At 41.2% G+C, this 16,968-nt stretch overlaps 1 protein-coding gene across 10 annotated transcripts in view; it reads left to right on the top strand.

The window, feature by feature from the left end:
* The window catches only part of LRP1B (LDL receptor related protein 1B), a 1,420,219-nt gene that overhangs the window by 1,201,518 nt on the left and 201,733 nt on the right, over window positions 1–16,968 (top strand). For all 10 annotated transcript variants that reach the window (XR_008308477.1, XM_053255348.1, XM_053255339.1 and 7 more), the window contains 6 exons: window positions 712–825; window positions 1,044–1,193; window positions 1,359–1,481; window positions 4,426–4,545; window positions 12,488–12,616; window positions 16,171–16,293. Coding sequence is in view for 9 of the 10 variants with exons in the window: in XM_053255348.1 (XP_053111323.1) it covers window positions 712–825; window positions 1,044–1,193; window positions 1,359–1,481; window positions 4,426–4,545; window positions 12,488–12,616; window positions 16,171–16,293 (759 nt within the window). In the remaining variant the exon portion in view is untranslated. The remainder of the gene's footprint in view (window positions 1–711; window positions 826–1,043; window positions 1,194–1,358; window positions 1,482–4,425; window positions 4,546–12,487; window positions 12,617–16,170; window positions 16,294–16,968) is intronic.

The following is a 16,968-nucleotide window of genomic DNA, read 5'->3' as shown; positions in this document are numbered from 1 at the left end:
TTGTATGCTCAAAATAAGTCTGTGTAGAGGAAAAGGCCTCATTCCAACATCTGTGAATGCACACAGTCAGGGCTGTCCCTAGCCAGTTGCAGCGCCCAGGACAAATGGAGAGGGAGTGGAGAGCCCTGGATGACCAAGTTGACAGCACAAGATCTGCCCCCTCCCACACTCTTATTGTGATTGCCACTTGCTGCCTCACCACTCACAGAACTGGCCTGGGCGCTTTCCAGTCTAGCTGCTCAACAGCATCAAAATGGCTCCATTCAGGCAAGTCATATTCGAAATGTAGACAGCAGGGGGAGCAGTCTCACGGAATCTAACAACTTAAAAACACAGCAACCTTTTTACACCGTGTATACGACATCCTAGCTCTATATCGCAGCGATTAAATTCGGAACAAGGCATCGGAAATGTGAACGGCTCTGCTATCTGCGTAGGGACTGTGGTGTCACAACACAGGAAGTATGGAAGCACACTTCTGAGATATGATGTGACCCCCTTGCAGGGTCTAATCTGGAAAGCGCCCTGGGCAACATGAAGTCACTGCCCAGCAGAGACAGGCAGCTGCAGCAGCAGGCAAATGAACTGGTGGGTGGGTGAGCAGGAGAACAAGTACTCTTAGAGTATTATTATTATTTAATGTATAAACAGTACAAATTAATACAAAGTTTTTATTTTTCCCCCCTCCCCAATAAAACTTTTACTCTCTAGTTTCAGGATGTACTTCAACAGAATTTCACTGTGCAGATGGGACTTGCATTGCAAAATCAGCACAGTGCAATCAGATTATTGATTGTTCGGATGCTTCAGATGAAAAAAACTGCAGTAAGGACTTCTACTTTGTATCATACTTGCATCTGTTTGTTTCTGCCTTTGTATATAATTAATATCTGATATGTAATTAATTTGAATTGGCTGATAACAGGTTGTACTATGATTGTGTAAGATATGATAAGCAATCTTTGTCAAATGAATCCCAGCATTCAGATTCAAATTGAAAAGAATATGCTATAATGTGTGTTAATTCTATGTTGTGTCTTCAGATAACACAGATTGTACTCACTTCTATAAACTTGGAGTCAAGTCTTCAGGGTTTGTTAGCTGTAATTCTACTTCACTTTGCATACTACCAGAATGGCTGTGTGATGGATCTAATGACTGTGGGGATTATACAGATGAATTAAAGTGCCCAGGTAATTGAGGGGGCAAAATAAAATCTTTTCTTCATGAAAAGGGAACAAGCAAAACATTTATTAGCAGCATTGTTTATCTCCTTTACATTTTGTTTAATCTATCAGTCTATCATCCAAGACAACTAATTGCTAGAAAAGCATTTATAATTGCATTTTTTACCCCAGTCCAAAACAGACATACATGTGAAGAAAATTATTTTGGTTGCCCTAGTGGGAGATGTATTCTGAAAACCTGGCTATGTGATGGTCAGAAAGATTGTGAAGATGGAACTGATGAATTACAGTGTGGTGAGTAGCTTACTTATAATTCATGTATTTTCTCTTTCAAAGAGTTGTTAGTTATAATCATTACAAGCAAAATGATTCAAATTATTTACTAAATGTATATCAGAATATTAGTAATTTGAAATCCAGCTAAATTTGCAGAGACACATATAGCAAATACTGTGTTGTATTCAGTTATTCAATCAATTAGACTCTCCTGAAAATAATCAGGATTTATTATGAATGCCAGCTATTTAATTTGTGGTTCCCCCTGTCCTTTGAAGCATCTGAATAACCAGGAAGATAGGTTGTAGATTTATTTTGGATTTTCTGTTTTTTCCAAGAAGATCAAATAGTTGTCCCTCACCTATTGCAGTTTTCCCAATTGTAGATTTGAGTATCCACGACTGGGAAATTGTGACCTCCCTCGCCAACCACAACCTGACTTTGACGATGTATTTTTAAAAATTTGGGTTGTTGGGGGGTAATTTCCAGGGTCAGAGGGTCATTTATAGGGTTCGGGGGGATGCTTTTGGGGAGTCTGGGGTGATTTTGGTGGTTTGGGGTCATTTCTGGGGGCCAGGTGTCATTTCTGGGGGTAAGAGGGGCAATTCTTTCATTTTTTAATCTTGTTTTCAGTCACTTAATGACTGTAATTCCCCTAACCCCCCTTTGCCATTGAAACCAATGGCTCATCTACTGCAAATTTGCCAAATGTGAGGGTTTCCAGGAACTGAACCTTTGTGGATGGTGAGGAACAATTGTAATGAGCATTTTTAAAGATCCATCCATTAATATAATTTGGTGTAGTATTGTGTGTATGTGTGTGTTTATTGCACCCCCAGGCCCAATCATGACAAGACACATGTATTTGGATGAACTAGGGCCACTTTATTAATTGTTAATACAATAACCTGCAAGAATTAGAGTGCAGGTACCCCATCAAGGGTCAGCATCATTAGGAGGACTGCCCACTACTGGGTGAATAAGACAGGGTGTTAATTCAGCCCAGATTCAAGTTCCCTCTCTGGCTTCTCCAAGAGGGGGTTGAGAGAGATTCCTGCCTGAAACTTTGGAGAAGCCGCTGCCAGTCTGTGTAGACAATACTGAGCTAAATGGACCTATGGCCTGACTCAGTATATGGCAGCTTCCTATGTTCCTATGTAATTGAATGTCTGTTTGTCTGTCTGTCTGAATGTCTGTTTCCCTATACATTCCCATACCCTTTGAACTATTGGGACCAAACTTTGCAAAGTGACTTCCTATGATCCTTCAAGTAACATAGGGTACCTGGGAACCCCAACAACCACCCCACACATACAGACAGAAAATCAATATTATTTAAGTTTCTGTACATTGTTGTTATAAGCCCAGGTAATGCTGCGGAGCACGCACGTGTGTGTGTATGTGTGTGTGTATCAGTCTGTTACAAAGTTATGGCTCCTTTAACCTGAAGTAGCACTTCTCTTTGCATAATGCACAATGTACATTTTAAACTCTGTGTCCTGTTACTTTTTAGATGTGCTATTTGCATTCTTAAAATAGCTTAGTATGTGCACTAATCCATCTTCAAAGGTCATATGACCTTTGTCATGAATCCTGAGGCCAAGATCATCTGGGGAGGTCTGGTTACAGTTGCTGTAATATAGGACTGGATTCTAAGAAATGCAGATGGGGTAAAAGATTCCTATTTCAAAATGGGGCTTTTCCTCTTCCAACCTTCTGCATCTTTAAAAAGCTGCTCGTGAGGGTCAGGTGACCCTTGAGAAGGCATGTGATGTGGCACAGGGCTACTAGTGGGGAGGGAAATAATGAAAATCTTGGACACTGGCAAATGGGTGATAGAATGAAACGTGTTCTTGGTTAAGCTTAGCAACTGTGAAGGAAGCAACTGGAAGACTTTGAGCCATTTCAGGATATCATAGTCAAATTCAGCACTGAATTGTGTTCATTAAATTATTGAAAGCTTTGTGTGGATTAGGGATGTTCTTGAACGGGCTCAGGTATCTGTGGTCAAGGCGGGGAGCAATTCCTTTAAGAAGCAGGGAAGCAGGTCCTTACCTGCTCCGCTGCGCTCCCCTCCCCGCTCTTCCAGGCACAGCGCTCACTCTACCAAAGCCTGCAAGCAGCTGCGGCGCTGTTCCCTGCATGGTGTTGCTGACCACGCAAATGGCCACCATGCATGCACGGCAGCTGTGTTCATGCTGACGTCGCATGCAGGCTGCAAGGAACAGCACCGCAGCCATGCACAGCCTCTGGTAGAGCGTGTGCCACACCTGGAAAAGTGGCGGGGTGGAAGTGGAGCAGGTAAGAACCTGCTTTCCTGCTTCTTAAGAGAACCACTCTCCGACCCGCTGAACCGGTTCAGCTGCAGGCACCCAAGCCGGTTAGGAGGCACCAGAATGGTTCGTGCACATCCCTAGTGTGGATATCTAATCATAATGTAATGACTGCTAGCATTCTATTCTGTATTGTTGCTCCTAGCAAGAAATAGAAAATAGGGTGATTATTCTAAATGAGAGGCTCAAAATGAGAATTTTGCCCCAATCAAAAGGTTGGCCCCACTATTAGTTGAGTTAAGTCCCCTTTACATTCAAAATAGGGCTTTCACTCCTGCTTTGTGATGGCTTTGTAATCCCGTGAGGGAGTGATATGTTTAAATTGCCACTTGGTCGGAATCTCACCAATTTCACATAGTTTTAAAAAGATATTTTTTTTAAAATACCAGGAGAATGTGAGCATAATTCTGCTGGAGGTGTTTTTGTTTATGATTTGGGGGGGTGTTTGTTGGAATTCAGGGGAAATATGCAGCTGTTAGCTTATAGCTGAGCAGAATGTGCTTAGAAATTTCTGGAAAGGGTTTTTCAGATCTCTACAAAGAAGTAACCTGGAAGTTTTAAACAGTACTGCATAGATAATTTGATATCTCAAGTGGAGACAACACCTATGTTTTACATTTTCTCCTTAGATTCCTCTTGTTCATGGAATCAATTTGCTTGTTCTGAACACAAGTGTATCTCTAAACAGTGGACTTGTGATGGGGAGGATGACTGTGGAAATGGCCTGGATGAAAGCAAAGCTATTTGTGGTGAGTACCTTAATGAGCCACCTAATGGCGCAGCGGGGAAATGACTTGATTATCAAGCAAGAGGTTGCTGGTTCGAATCCTCACTGGTACTGTATCGGGCAGCAGTGATATAGGAAGGTGCTGAAAGGCATCATCACATATTACACGGGAGGAGGCAATGGTAAACCCCTCCTGCATTCTACCAAAGGCAACCACAGGGCTCTGTGGTTGCCAGGAGTTGAAACCGACTTGATGTCACACTTTACCTTTACCTTAATGATACAATATGAAGCTTGATGTAGCTTCAAAGTCTAGAAAACAGTTCTGGGGAGCAGTGTGTAATTCAGTGGGATCTGCAAATGAGGCTATTTTTAGTTATGTCTAATTATTATTATTTAAATGGAATAAGTATTTTGAGTCATGTAAATAGATGTGAAATTGTCATTCAAGACTTTCTACATTTTTAAAAAACACTTTAAAACACATAGATCATCTTTGAATAAATAGGCTTGGAGGAGGCCTCGTGGGCCATTTAGTCCAAACTCCCACTCAGTGCAGGAAATCTAGAGCATCCCCAACAGATGTTTGTGCAGCCTCTGCTTGAAGACTTCTAGTGAGGGGGAGCCCACCCCCATGTTGTGGTCCAGGCCTGATTTATATACTAAATATGCTCATTAGCTAGCATACAAAATTAGGCCTGTCCCATATGTCACCAGGTGACCAAGTTCTTTTATATAGTGACCATGTAGGATCTGGGCGCAAGGAAGAAAGGAGATCAAACCAATCCTAAATGATTCAATGGGCTTTATTGAGTATAAAAGAATAACAACATCAATCTAGCTGAGCAGAAAACAGAACATTCTTTAGCAGTATTTTAACCCTAGCCAACACCAATATTCACCCAGTGTTCCTAACTAACATATGTGTGTGTATTAAATCTTCCTAGAGCCTAATACAATTCAGATATAGATGGAAAAGGGGGAGGGGAGGTAAGGAAGGCTGAGGGCTGGCATGGTTTGGGGAGATCAGGAATTAGTAGAGGGAATGGGGGGGGAGGTGAAGAAGGGGAAAGGATGGAGGGATCCAAGGCTTGTGGATGCAGCATATTACCAGGCTCAGAGGCTTGAGAGCGGTGGATCTTTCAGCTGAAGGAGCGAGGCTTCTGGCTGGAGACAGGAGCTTTTGGATCAAGCATGCAGTTTGCTCAGAGCACGGCTGAGAGTCAGAGCACCATGGTTGGGGAAGTCTTGACTTCCCACTGCGCAGTGGAAGTCACAGACAGTTCCTGTCCATTGACAAAGTTCCTGCTTGTTGCCCCACGGTTTAGCAGCAAACTCTGGAATTGCTCGTGAGCAGATCTTGCATGTAGGCACAAGATTGTGTGTAGGCACAAGACTGCGTGCTCTCTGTCCAGTAGCCTCATTCTTTATAGTTGTATTTTTCTTTGATTTCTCATAGAGTCTATTCAAATCTCCTCATCTTTTCCTGGGTCCCCAAAAGGTGACAACTTTCTGTTGCCTTCTGGATAATGTCTTTTTAATTATTCAGGCAGTCCAGGGAGATCTTAATCCCATCTCCTGTTAGCTGCTATCTTGAGGAGGGGACATTGCCCAAAGCAAATCTGCATCTCTGAGTTGCAAATGGGCCCCTTCTCTTGTCCCGGATTTTGCTAGCCTGGTCCCAAAAGGTGTTAAAAGTCAGGAGTTAGTGAGAGAATTAGTTCTATTTGTGTGAGACAGCTATTACATTATTTCTTGTGTACCTCTATCTAGTGTGTAACAAGAGAATATTTAAAGTAACATAAAAAGGGGTACATGTGTGAGATGTGTTAATCAATACATTTGACTGAGGCAAAAGCATCCTGTCAGTGAGGAAAAGGGATAATTTCAGCAGTGTGAGACTGGTAATTAAGCCTGACCCATTGAGTCTCTTGTGAGTTCCACAAACACTGATAAACCATTCTATATTACCCCTGCCTCTACAAATCATTTACCAGGCATTACCCAGGAAGATCTGGGTGTCAATTCACCCTGAGTCCAGGCATTAATTCCTGTCTTAATAAAATGGAACCAGACACAGGCCTGAATTCCATATACTTCTGGGTTGGTACCTTTAAGTCTAAGGTTGGGGTACATGTGCCCGTACATGTGCCCCAACACCCGCCCCATGGAAATTGGTTCCATTGTCAAGCTGCTCTTACCATGCAGAAGGTTCTCCTAATGTTGAACCAAAATTTCAACAGAGAACAAGTCTTTGCCCTCTTCTGTATGATAGCCCTTCAGGTATTTGAAAAGTGCTATGATGCCCCTTCAGTCTTCTCCAGGCTAAACATACCTAGTGTCTTTGACCTTTCCTCATCTAGCTTATTTTCCAGACCCTCAACTATCTTCATTGCCTTTCTCTGGACTTGTTGCAATTTGTCTCCTATACAGCACCCAGAGAAGTGAACAATGTACTGCAGACAAGGTCTGACTAGTGCAGAATTAAGTGAAACTATAGGCCTAGTCACATGTTATGTTCAGTGCATGTACAATCTCTGTACAGTGTACGCATGTTCATATCTGTATGTGTGTATAGTTATTCACACATTATGTTGAACACACATACAGCAGTACACTTCCTATCTATATCCTTCATTTCAGGGGGCCTGTATCCAAGTTCACTTTTAAAATGAATGCGCATATAGTCATTCACACAAAAACATGTACATGTATACAGACACCTAAATGCACATGCAGCATAATGTCTGAATAGGGCTTTTTACTTCCTGTGATTCAGAAACTATGGTTCTACTAATGCAGACTAAAATTGCTTTCGCTTTTCCCCCCAGCTCCATTACACTGCTGGCTCATGTTCAGTTTGTGAGCAACTGTAGTCTCAAGATCCTTTTTACATGTGCTGTCAATCCACATATCTCCCCCTACCCCGCGTTACTTTTGTCTCAGCTGCATTTCATTTTTTAAAAAATCGAGTTTGTTCATGCTATCGTTAGCAAAGACATAATCAAATCTACCCTGTCTAGAACTTAAATGTACTATATTTCAAATGTTTTTGACATACTGACAGACAAAATACTAGATGAAGGCAGTATTTCCCCTTTAGGTATTAGGGAATGTTTATATTCAAAGCCCATGAGATTTTGAGAAGCTAGGGAGGATTGCTCAAGTTCATCTCTTTACAGTCATCCCTTGCCAACCGCAGGTTTCCCAATCGTGGTTTTGATTATCCGTGACTGGGAAATTGTGGTAGGTCTCACCAACCACAACCTGATGGTTTGGCAACTTTTTTCTTTTTTGCAATTTTGGGGTTTTTTCATGATTTTGGGGGGTCAGGGGTGATTTGGGGGGTTGGAGTGATTTTCAGGAGTTTGGGGGTGGTTTCAGGGGGTCAAGGGGTGATTTTCGGGGGTTTGTTACGGGCACAGAATTCAGGCCTGTGTCTGATTTCATTTTTTATATTAAGACATGAATTAATGCTTGGGCTCAGGGTGAGCTTACAGCCCAGATCTCAACTGACCTGTGAGGAAAGAGGCGATCCAGCATTGTATTGTGAAATGGGTACTCAAGAAGACACAAAAGCTAGGCCTGAGCTAATCATATGCTAAAATGCAACTCACTACCAGATAATGTCTGTGGAAGAGGCCAGAGGCTGATCTCCTTTTTCCTGTTGCAAGAATTTTATGTTAATCTTTGTCAAGGCTCTGCTATGCCCAAAGGGGATTATTCAGTTGCTGTCTATAGAAATTCCACCCTAAGAAAACACCTATAGACTTTAATTCATACCTTACTAACACTTTTACACCTTTTTGGGGTCAGACTGGCAAATCGGGGAAGATGCAATTTGTAGCTCTGAGATGCAGATTTGCTTTGGGCAATGTTCCCCCTCCATTCTAAGCGCACAGTTTACAGAAGATGAGATTCAGATCTCTCTGGACTGGCCAATATCCTGAATAATTAAAAGACATTGTCCAGAAGGTAACAGCATTGTCACACTTTTTTGAGGACCCAGGAAAAGATGAGATTTGAATAGACTCCATGAGAGATCAAAAGAAAATACAACTATAAAGAATGAGGCTACTGGACAGAGAGTGAGCATTCTTGTGCCTACAAGCAAGATCTGCTCACATGCAATCCCAGAGTTTGCTGCCAAGCCACAGGGCTAGAAGCAGGAACTCTGTCCATGGACAGGAACTGTCTCCTACAGGCAGTCTTGTGCCTACGAACAATCTTTTGGCTACATGCAAGAGCTGCTCACACGCGATCCCAGAATTTTCTGCTAAGCCGCGGGGCAACAAGCAGGAACTCTGTCCATGGACAGGAGCTGTCTGTGACTTCCACTGCGCAGTGAGAAGTCAAGACTTCCCCAGTCATGGTGCTCTGACTCTCAGCTGTGATCTGAGCAACTGCTAAAACTCCTGTCTCCAGCCAAGAGCCTCGCTCCTTCAGCTGAAGAGATCCACCACTCTCAAGTCTCTCTGATCCTGGTAATATGCTGCCTTTACAAGCCTTGGATCCCCCCATCCCTTCCCCTTCTTCTCCCCCCCCCCTTTCCCTCTACTAATTCCTGATCTCCCCAAAACCATGCCAGCTCTCAGCCTTCCTTACCCCCCCCCCTTTTTCTGTCTATATATGAATTATGTTAGGCTCTAGGAAGATTTAATACACACACATATGTTAGTTAGGAACACTGGTTGAATATTGGTACTGGCTAGGATGTTCTGTTTAAATACTGTTGGTAATATTGATAGAGTGTTCTGCTTTCTGCTCAACTAGAATTGATGTTGTTATTCTTTTATACTCAATAAAGCCCATTGAATCATTTAGGATTGGTTTGATCTCCTTTCTTCCATGCGCCCAGATCCTACATGGTCACCATATAAAAGAACTTGGTCACTTGGTGACACTATGAGCCAGGCCTAATTTTGTATGCTAGCTAATGAGCATATTTAGTATATAAATCAGGCCTGGACCGTAACAGCTTCCCCTTCACTCCTCCTACTGGCTCATGATCATTTGGGGGGATTTCCCCCCCTCCTATTTTTTACTGTATTTTGCTGTCCTTTCATGACTGTGATTCACCTAATCCACTGTTGCCATTGATTTCAATGGCTTGCCAACCGCGAGGTTTTCCCAGAATGGAACCATCATGGTTGGCAAGGGATGTGGAGTCAAAACAGATGCATTTTGTATACTTTTTCCTAATTTGGCAGTGAACCTTAAGTGGCTATGATAATTGGTTCCTTTATACTACATTAATTAGTTTGCATCAGAATTCTTTATTGCAAATTCTAATGTAATTGACCGCATAACTGTATTACCCACTGAGTGGGGAGAGGCTGTAGCTAAGAAGGAAAGCACATGCTTTGCTTGCAGAAATTCCAGGTTCAGTCCCTGGAATCTCCAGATAAGGCTGAGAAAGACCCCTGCCTGAAACCCTGGAGTGCTGCAGCCTGTTAGTAGACAATACTATCCTAGATGGACCAATGGTCTGACTCAGAATAAGGCAGTTTCATATGTTCAGTTCCCTATTTGTTTCTGTTTCTGAAGGTTAATATTTTAATTTGGTCTATCAGATTCAGCTTTTACATAGTCCAAGGTCTGATGATCTGTACTTGGAAAGACTGGGTGATGCGAGCAAGCCTTGCTTCTTAAGAGACATAGGCTTGCATTAAGGCAGAATGATGCTTATGTGAGGGGATTTTCCTGCCCCTCTCTGCCAATAGCAACCTCTTGTGCTCCCATGGTACTTTGCTCCCTCAAGGTCCATCCTCTTAGTTTTTGATAATTGATCCCTCCCATTGCAGCCTCTGCCCTGCCATATTCCATGACATTCCACAGAGTCCACCGGCCCTCAGGAATGGCCTTATGGGAGAATGCAGTGGGGGAAAGGAGTTGGGGACGCCCTTGCACAAACATCGTTCCATTTTTGAATGTTTGAATCCATGCCATATCATCATTAGTACTTATTGGCTGGCTGATCAGGAGCTTCAGAGGACTACTATATATCAATATCAAGTAATGGTTCCTCTCTATTCTGCACTGGCCAGATCTCACTTGGAATACTGTGTCCAGTTCTGGGCACAGCATTTTAAGAAGGACATTACTAAATTAAAATGGGGTTAAGGGAGAATAGCAAAGATGGTGGTGGGGTGTGTGTGTCTGAAAACCAAGCTCAGTTTATTTAGCTTGTTGAAGAAAAGGCTACAGGTAGACACAATAGCCGTCTTCAAATATCTGAAGGTTGTCATATAGAAGCGGACTTGTTTTTTGTTGCTTTTGAGGGCAGGAGTAGAGCCAATGGGTTGAAATTAGAAGGAGATTTAAGCTAGATATAGGAGGAATTTTCTAAATGTCCAGGAGCTTCCTTTCCCATCATTGACCTAAGGGACTTGCATCTAAGATGTCTTAGCTGTAACTGAGAAAAAAGAAGTGGTTGTCTTCTTTGCACTAGAGGTGTCACCCAAATTCTATTGGTGGGGATTTATAGATGAATTTGGGTGCTGCTTAAGCTCCCCAAATTATTTTGAATGTGGAGAACATTCAGCTGCCCAAGCCCTGCCTTTCAAGTACACATGCTCCCCTACAAATTAATTCTCAGAGGACAATCGGGAACAGCAGCATCTTCTTTAGCTTATTTAAAGTGATGCTGCAGCAGATTTCCACCCACCCATCCCAAGATTAGTTTTCTTCTGCAGGTGCTTTAGGGAAGAGTAATCTTTCCATTTACTACCGCTGTGACCACATCCACTGAAAAGGTTACTAGTCCCATGAACCGCCACAGCAGACAGCTACAGGTGCTGGGGCAGAGATCTGCTGCGATATCATTTTAAACAAGGCAAAGGAACCATTACAGATCCCAATCGCTTGCTCCATCTTATTACTTTATTATTGTGTGTAAACCGCTTTAGGAACCTTTGTTGAAAAGTGGTATATAAATATTTGTGTGGTTTTTTAAAATAATGTGTAGGAAGGGACTGTGGATACTTTGAAAGTTGGAGGTGGATGGGAAGTTACATTCTTCAAACAATTTCCACACCTCAGACTAGCTCTAAATTTATCAAACTTTGGCTGGAAAAAATGGTTAGTTTTTTAGAGCCACATTGACAGGAGTGGGGTTGTGGGAGAGAAAGTGCTTGGACATCCCTACTCTGCACCAACATAATGGCATTTGAAATTGTGGGAATTGTGAAAGGATTTATGGTGTGTGCTTGGGTGAGAGCAAGTAAGTGCACCTTTGGGTTTTTGTTTTTGGTGTGTTTTGGGGGGGTTTGTTTTTTTGTTTATGCTTCTGGCTCCTGAGCATAGAACATAAGCTTGAATAGGAGTCACAGAAAGCCAAAAATTTGGAACTATTTAAAATATTGGTAATCATTTACATTATGTTTAAAATTGTATGTATAATAATACAATTTCATATATAACTATGTATAGAAATTTTTATTATGTATAACATTTATCTATTAATTAAACAATCCAAAAGTACTTTCATTTTCTTCAGGAACCATTCTTTTAGACCAACCAATAGAGAGGCTGACAGTTCCCAAGAAGCCTTGAGGGTGCATTGGAGACTGCTCTTGCTTCCCTCAGCAGAGGAGATTATTTTGTTGGGTTTTTTAGTTGTGTGCCCTTAAAATGCCATCCCAGAGTGAAGAATGGAATTTTTATTCCAGATTTTCCCAGCTTCTTCAGTTAGTAACTATCTAAAAATAACTTTTGGTACTTTATATATAATCTGCTGTATAGGATTTTGGAATTGTATGTAATATCTGGCCTAAAACTTACAAGCAGATAACCTAATGTTATCTAACATATTATTATCATTGCTTCATTGGAGTTTTTAAAGATCCATGGTGGAGAAAATCATATTTTATATTAAGCAAGCATGAATGGTCCCTTAAGAATGTAGCTTTAGAAACATATTTTCAAAATGTCAATAAAGGTATGTTCACCATAACTTTTTTCAGGTTCAGCAACCTGTGCCCCAAACATGTTCAGCTGCTTAGGATCCTATGCCTGTGTTCCTCAGCACTGGCTTTGTGATGGTGAAAGAGACTGTCCTAATGGGAGTGATGAGCTTTCTACAGCAGGATGTGGTATGACCCATTTTTCAGCATATATGAATAATTAGAAATGCCTTTTGGCTCCCCAGCCCCCTGTGACTCTGTTTCAGAGTTAGTAGGTGAAGTATTTGGTGTATGATAATTTGCCCTTGGCATGTTCAAAATATTGTGGCCTAGCCAACCCAAACAAGTTTGGCCAGATCCTCAATGTATCAAAACACAGTGAATATGTACTGGTGTGAGCAGCAACTCTGCTTGAACTTGAGAGCTTTTAAAGTTTCCAACCTTCAAGCAGGAGTTTGTAAAGCTCTCTCTAAAGCTTCGGATCTACTTCTGAAGTGGAGCCCCACAAGGCACAAAAAGCTGCTGTCAGAAGGAAAAGTCTTCAGTCCCTCATGCTTGAGCAAGATCACTTTCATCTCAGAATGGAGGCGGGTGGGGTTATACTTCACCCATAACGTTTACAATTTTATACTTATAGTAGAAATCCAAATATTAGGATTTACATTCAAAATGCCCTATTTTGATGAAAGTTGTTTGAATGTCTCTGGATATAGGGACAGCGCACACAATGCACCTGCCATCTGCAGATCAACTTATATAGCTTGCTGTGGCAGTGGTCCCCACACAGTAATCAGTTCATCACCATCTCACTATGGATATTCATTCATTCATTCATTCATTCATTCATTCATTCATTCATTCATTCTTGCATTCAATTTCTATACCGCCCTTCCAAAAATGGCTCAGGGAGGTTTACACAGAGAAATAATAAATAAATAAGATGGATCCTTGTCCCCAACGGGCTCACAATCTAAAAAGAAACATAAGATAGACACCAGCAACAGTCACTGGAGGTACTGTGCTGGGGGTGGATAGGACCAGTTACTCTCCCCCTGCTAAATAAAGAGAATCACCACGTTAAAAAGGTGGGGTTTTTTGCCAAGTTAACAGGGGATATGGGATGGGTTCTGCCACACTATCATAGATTTATTAATTTTAGATTCTGTAGTGATGTGGAGAGCATACAAATGTGGCAGGCCAGTGCACACAAATTAAATCCTAATAGCCACAGAGAGATTGTGCTTCTGTGTGTTGCACAGTAGCCCTATTCAGATATTAAGGCTATTCACATGAGCAGCCTAGCAAAGTTTAGGGCAGCCCAGCCTGAGTTAGGCTGCTCATGTGCAGTGCTGGGAGCAGGGCTGATTCTGGCTTTGCCCACCTGCCTAACCCTGCTTTTAACCCAAGCCTTTAGCCAGGGTTAAGAGTGTGAGCATGCCCTAAACCCCAGCGCTGTGGTTGTGTGGGTGCACCTGCATGTAGCCTGAGCATACACAGTCGGGCACTCCTGGGGGATTCCCCCAATGCACTGCGCTCATTGCGTGGTGCATTGTGAGATATACGGAGGCCGGGACTCATTGTCCCAGCCTCCAGAGAGCTGCACTTATCCAAGCAGCACAGATCATGTGGGAGTGTGATCCATGCTCCCACCAATGATGGAGGATTGTCTAGGGAGAAGATGAGTTCTGCACAGCCTTCCCCACCCCCTGTCCGCGTGATCGTGGACATAGCCTTATTATGTTGTATATGTGTCCAAGTGACTGGATACATGTACACGTTTTTGTGTGAATGACTGTCCATACATCTATATGTCAGCCTGGTACAGACCCTGTCAAATGCAGGTGCAGATAGGAAGTTTACTGCTGTATGGGCATTCAACATAACTTGTTAATAATTGTACATGCATACATATCTGTACATGCATAAACTATACAGATTGTACATGCATCGTACATAACATGCAAATAGGGCTTGTGCACCACTTCTACTAAGCATTGGTTCATAAATATCTGTGTCAGCCATCTGCCTATCATTTGGTCATGACATCATTGAAATGCAGGTGTAGCAGAATATTGTTTTCAGTGCTGCACATCTTAGTTATTGGTAGTTGGGCACAACTTATTTGTCTACCTTGTAGAAATATATTCATAACATGAAAGGAAACAAGTTGACTTTTGTGTTATTCTAAACTTTGTTACTGATGTGCCTTGTAAATGTTAACCTGAATATCTTCTGCCTTTGACTAGGTTTTGTTGTCATACACAATTAAATATTGCTAGCTTTTTGTTTTTTGTTTGGAAAGGTATTCATTTGGGTATATTCACTTCCATTATACAGTTCTGAGCCTATTCTCATGACCAGAATTTTTTGGGTAGAAAAGGGTTAACCCAGGAATCTGTTGATGTCTGGGGCACCGGGAGTCCTCTTGACCCAGCAGCTCTGAACCTGGGTAGCCCAGATCCGCTACCCAGGTTACTCAGGTTACCTACCGCTACCCAGGTTACCGCTATTTCATAGTGAGGCTGGGTGAAAATGGAGCCCGTTCTATCTTTCGGTTATCTGTGTAGCCATACAATTTTAAACTGTTCCCAGGCAGCCGGTGGCCATGTTTATCATAGAGTGCTGTGGTTTGTGGGGCCAGGCAGAGGAGCTGAGGCAGTACTGAGAGATACCTCTCTGCTGCTTATGCAGTGCATTGTGGGATAACTGTAGGACCCAACTCCCAATATCCACAGCTCACATGTGGGCATGTGAGCTGCAGAGCTAAAAGGAGGCTATGGACATCTGTGAGGCATGAGGTAGGAGTGTGTCTTCTCTCCAGCCCACCCCCATATGGTTGTGAGAACAGGCTCAAAATCTGCTTCAATAGGATCTTTTTATTGGTTGAAAATGTTCCGAAACATTTTCTTTTGTTTCATTTAATCCAAAATTTGTGAGCTTTTTTCTTTAAAAAATTATATGCTTGTTTTTAAGGGAGAGACCATAGCTCAGTGACACACATGCTGCATAAAAAAGGTCCCACTTTCAATCTCTGGAGTCTCCCAATAGGGCTGGGAGACCAAAAAGACTTTTGTCTGAAACTTTGGAGTAGACGATGCTCACTTGAAATAATTGTTTATATCTTCATAACTGAGGCAGTAATTTGATTCCTGGTCAGGAACTAAGAAAGAAGGAGAACTCTTTATTACTGTTATTATTTTGGGTTTTGTTTTTTTAAAAAAACAACAACCATAATGTGTATTGGAACTTCTCATTAGCAGCACTACTTACAGTACATAATTTGTTAAGGGTCTTAGTACTGCAAATTCTGTATTATCTCTTTTATATTAAAAAAAGAACCATCATTTCAGAGATTTTTTTTAAAATCCCAAATTACTGCTTCTGAGCTTATCCCTATTATTCAGTAAGATAGAAACCGTTATTCAACTCTGTTCAATGGCAGGAGTTTCTTTCTGTATACTGTCATGCTACAAATGGGTGGCTAGCCACTCATTTGTATCTAACCTCCACAATCTCATCTATATGTGCCTAGATCATTTGTACCTAGACATCTCATATAGATGTTTACAGTATAACTTCTGTAACATAATTTTGGACATCTGTATTTTATTGGGAAGTCATGAAGCAGTGCTTTGCATTTTTTTCTTTGTCAGTTGCTGATTCTATATTTTTCAAAAATACAGAAAACACCTGTGTTACATTTCTCCCTAAGCTATCTTTCCCCCCATAATTCTTTTGTTTAGCTCCTAATAATACCTGTGATGAAAATGCTTTTATGTGCCACAATAAAGTCTGCATTCCCAAGCAATTTGTATGTGACCATGATGATGACTGTGGAGATGGGTCAGATGAATCACTAGAATGTGGCAAGTATAATTTAAATATATCATTATTTATTTAGCAGAATTTTAAAACAAATTGAGGAGAAAATTACAAGAAAATGATGAAAATAATACATTTTAAAGACCTGTTTATATTTAATGCTGAATAAAATGTTTTCTTTACTTGTTAAAATCTTTAAGGGTTAAATGGAGATTTCCTTAAAAAACAAACATCTTCATGGACTCAAACTGAACAAGAGTGCTTTTTAAAACCTCAACATTAAAATAATAAGGATGTTATCTAGCTGTGGTGCTGTCATTTAATTGCCTTTACAAAACTAAAGTCTTGTATGTCTGCACTTATATAGTTGGCCAACTAAAGAGTAAACGCAAGCATTTTTGAAAGTACAATAGAAATTATGGTTAATACTATTATGATCTTTATAATTTTTATAATTGTTGCATTTCTAATGAAACATAACTTATAAATGTATTATTACATATATACACTTTTGAACTGCTTTTCTTGTTCATTTCAGTCATTTCTTCTTGTCAGCAGGAGACTACAGAGCATTTGAATTTCAGAGTTCTGAGATTCCTATATACTTAGAGAGATTCCAATATACTCAGTATTCACAATAATTGTTAGTGTTTTTAGTTCATTGTTTGGGGAAACAATGATATATAAATATCAGCATTATCAAACTGGGCATAGGAGAA

The sequence above is a fragment of the Hemicordylus capensis genome, chromosome 1 (assembly GCF_027244095.1).
Source record: "Hemicordylus capensis ecotype Gifberg chromosome 1, rHemCap1.1.pri, whole genome shotgun sequence".
NCBI classification, from domain to species: domain Eukaryota; kingdom Metazoa; phylum Chordata; class Lepidosauria; order Squamata; family Cordylidae; genus Hemicordylus; species Hemicordylus capensis.
Note: the sequence above shows the minus strand (reverse complement) of the source record. Positions and strands in the feature narration are given on the sequence as shown.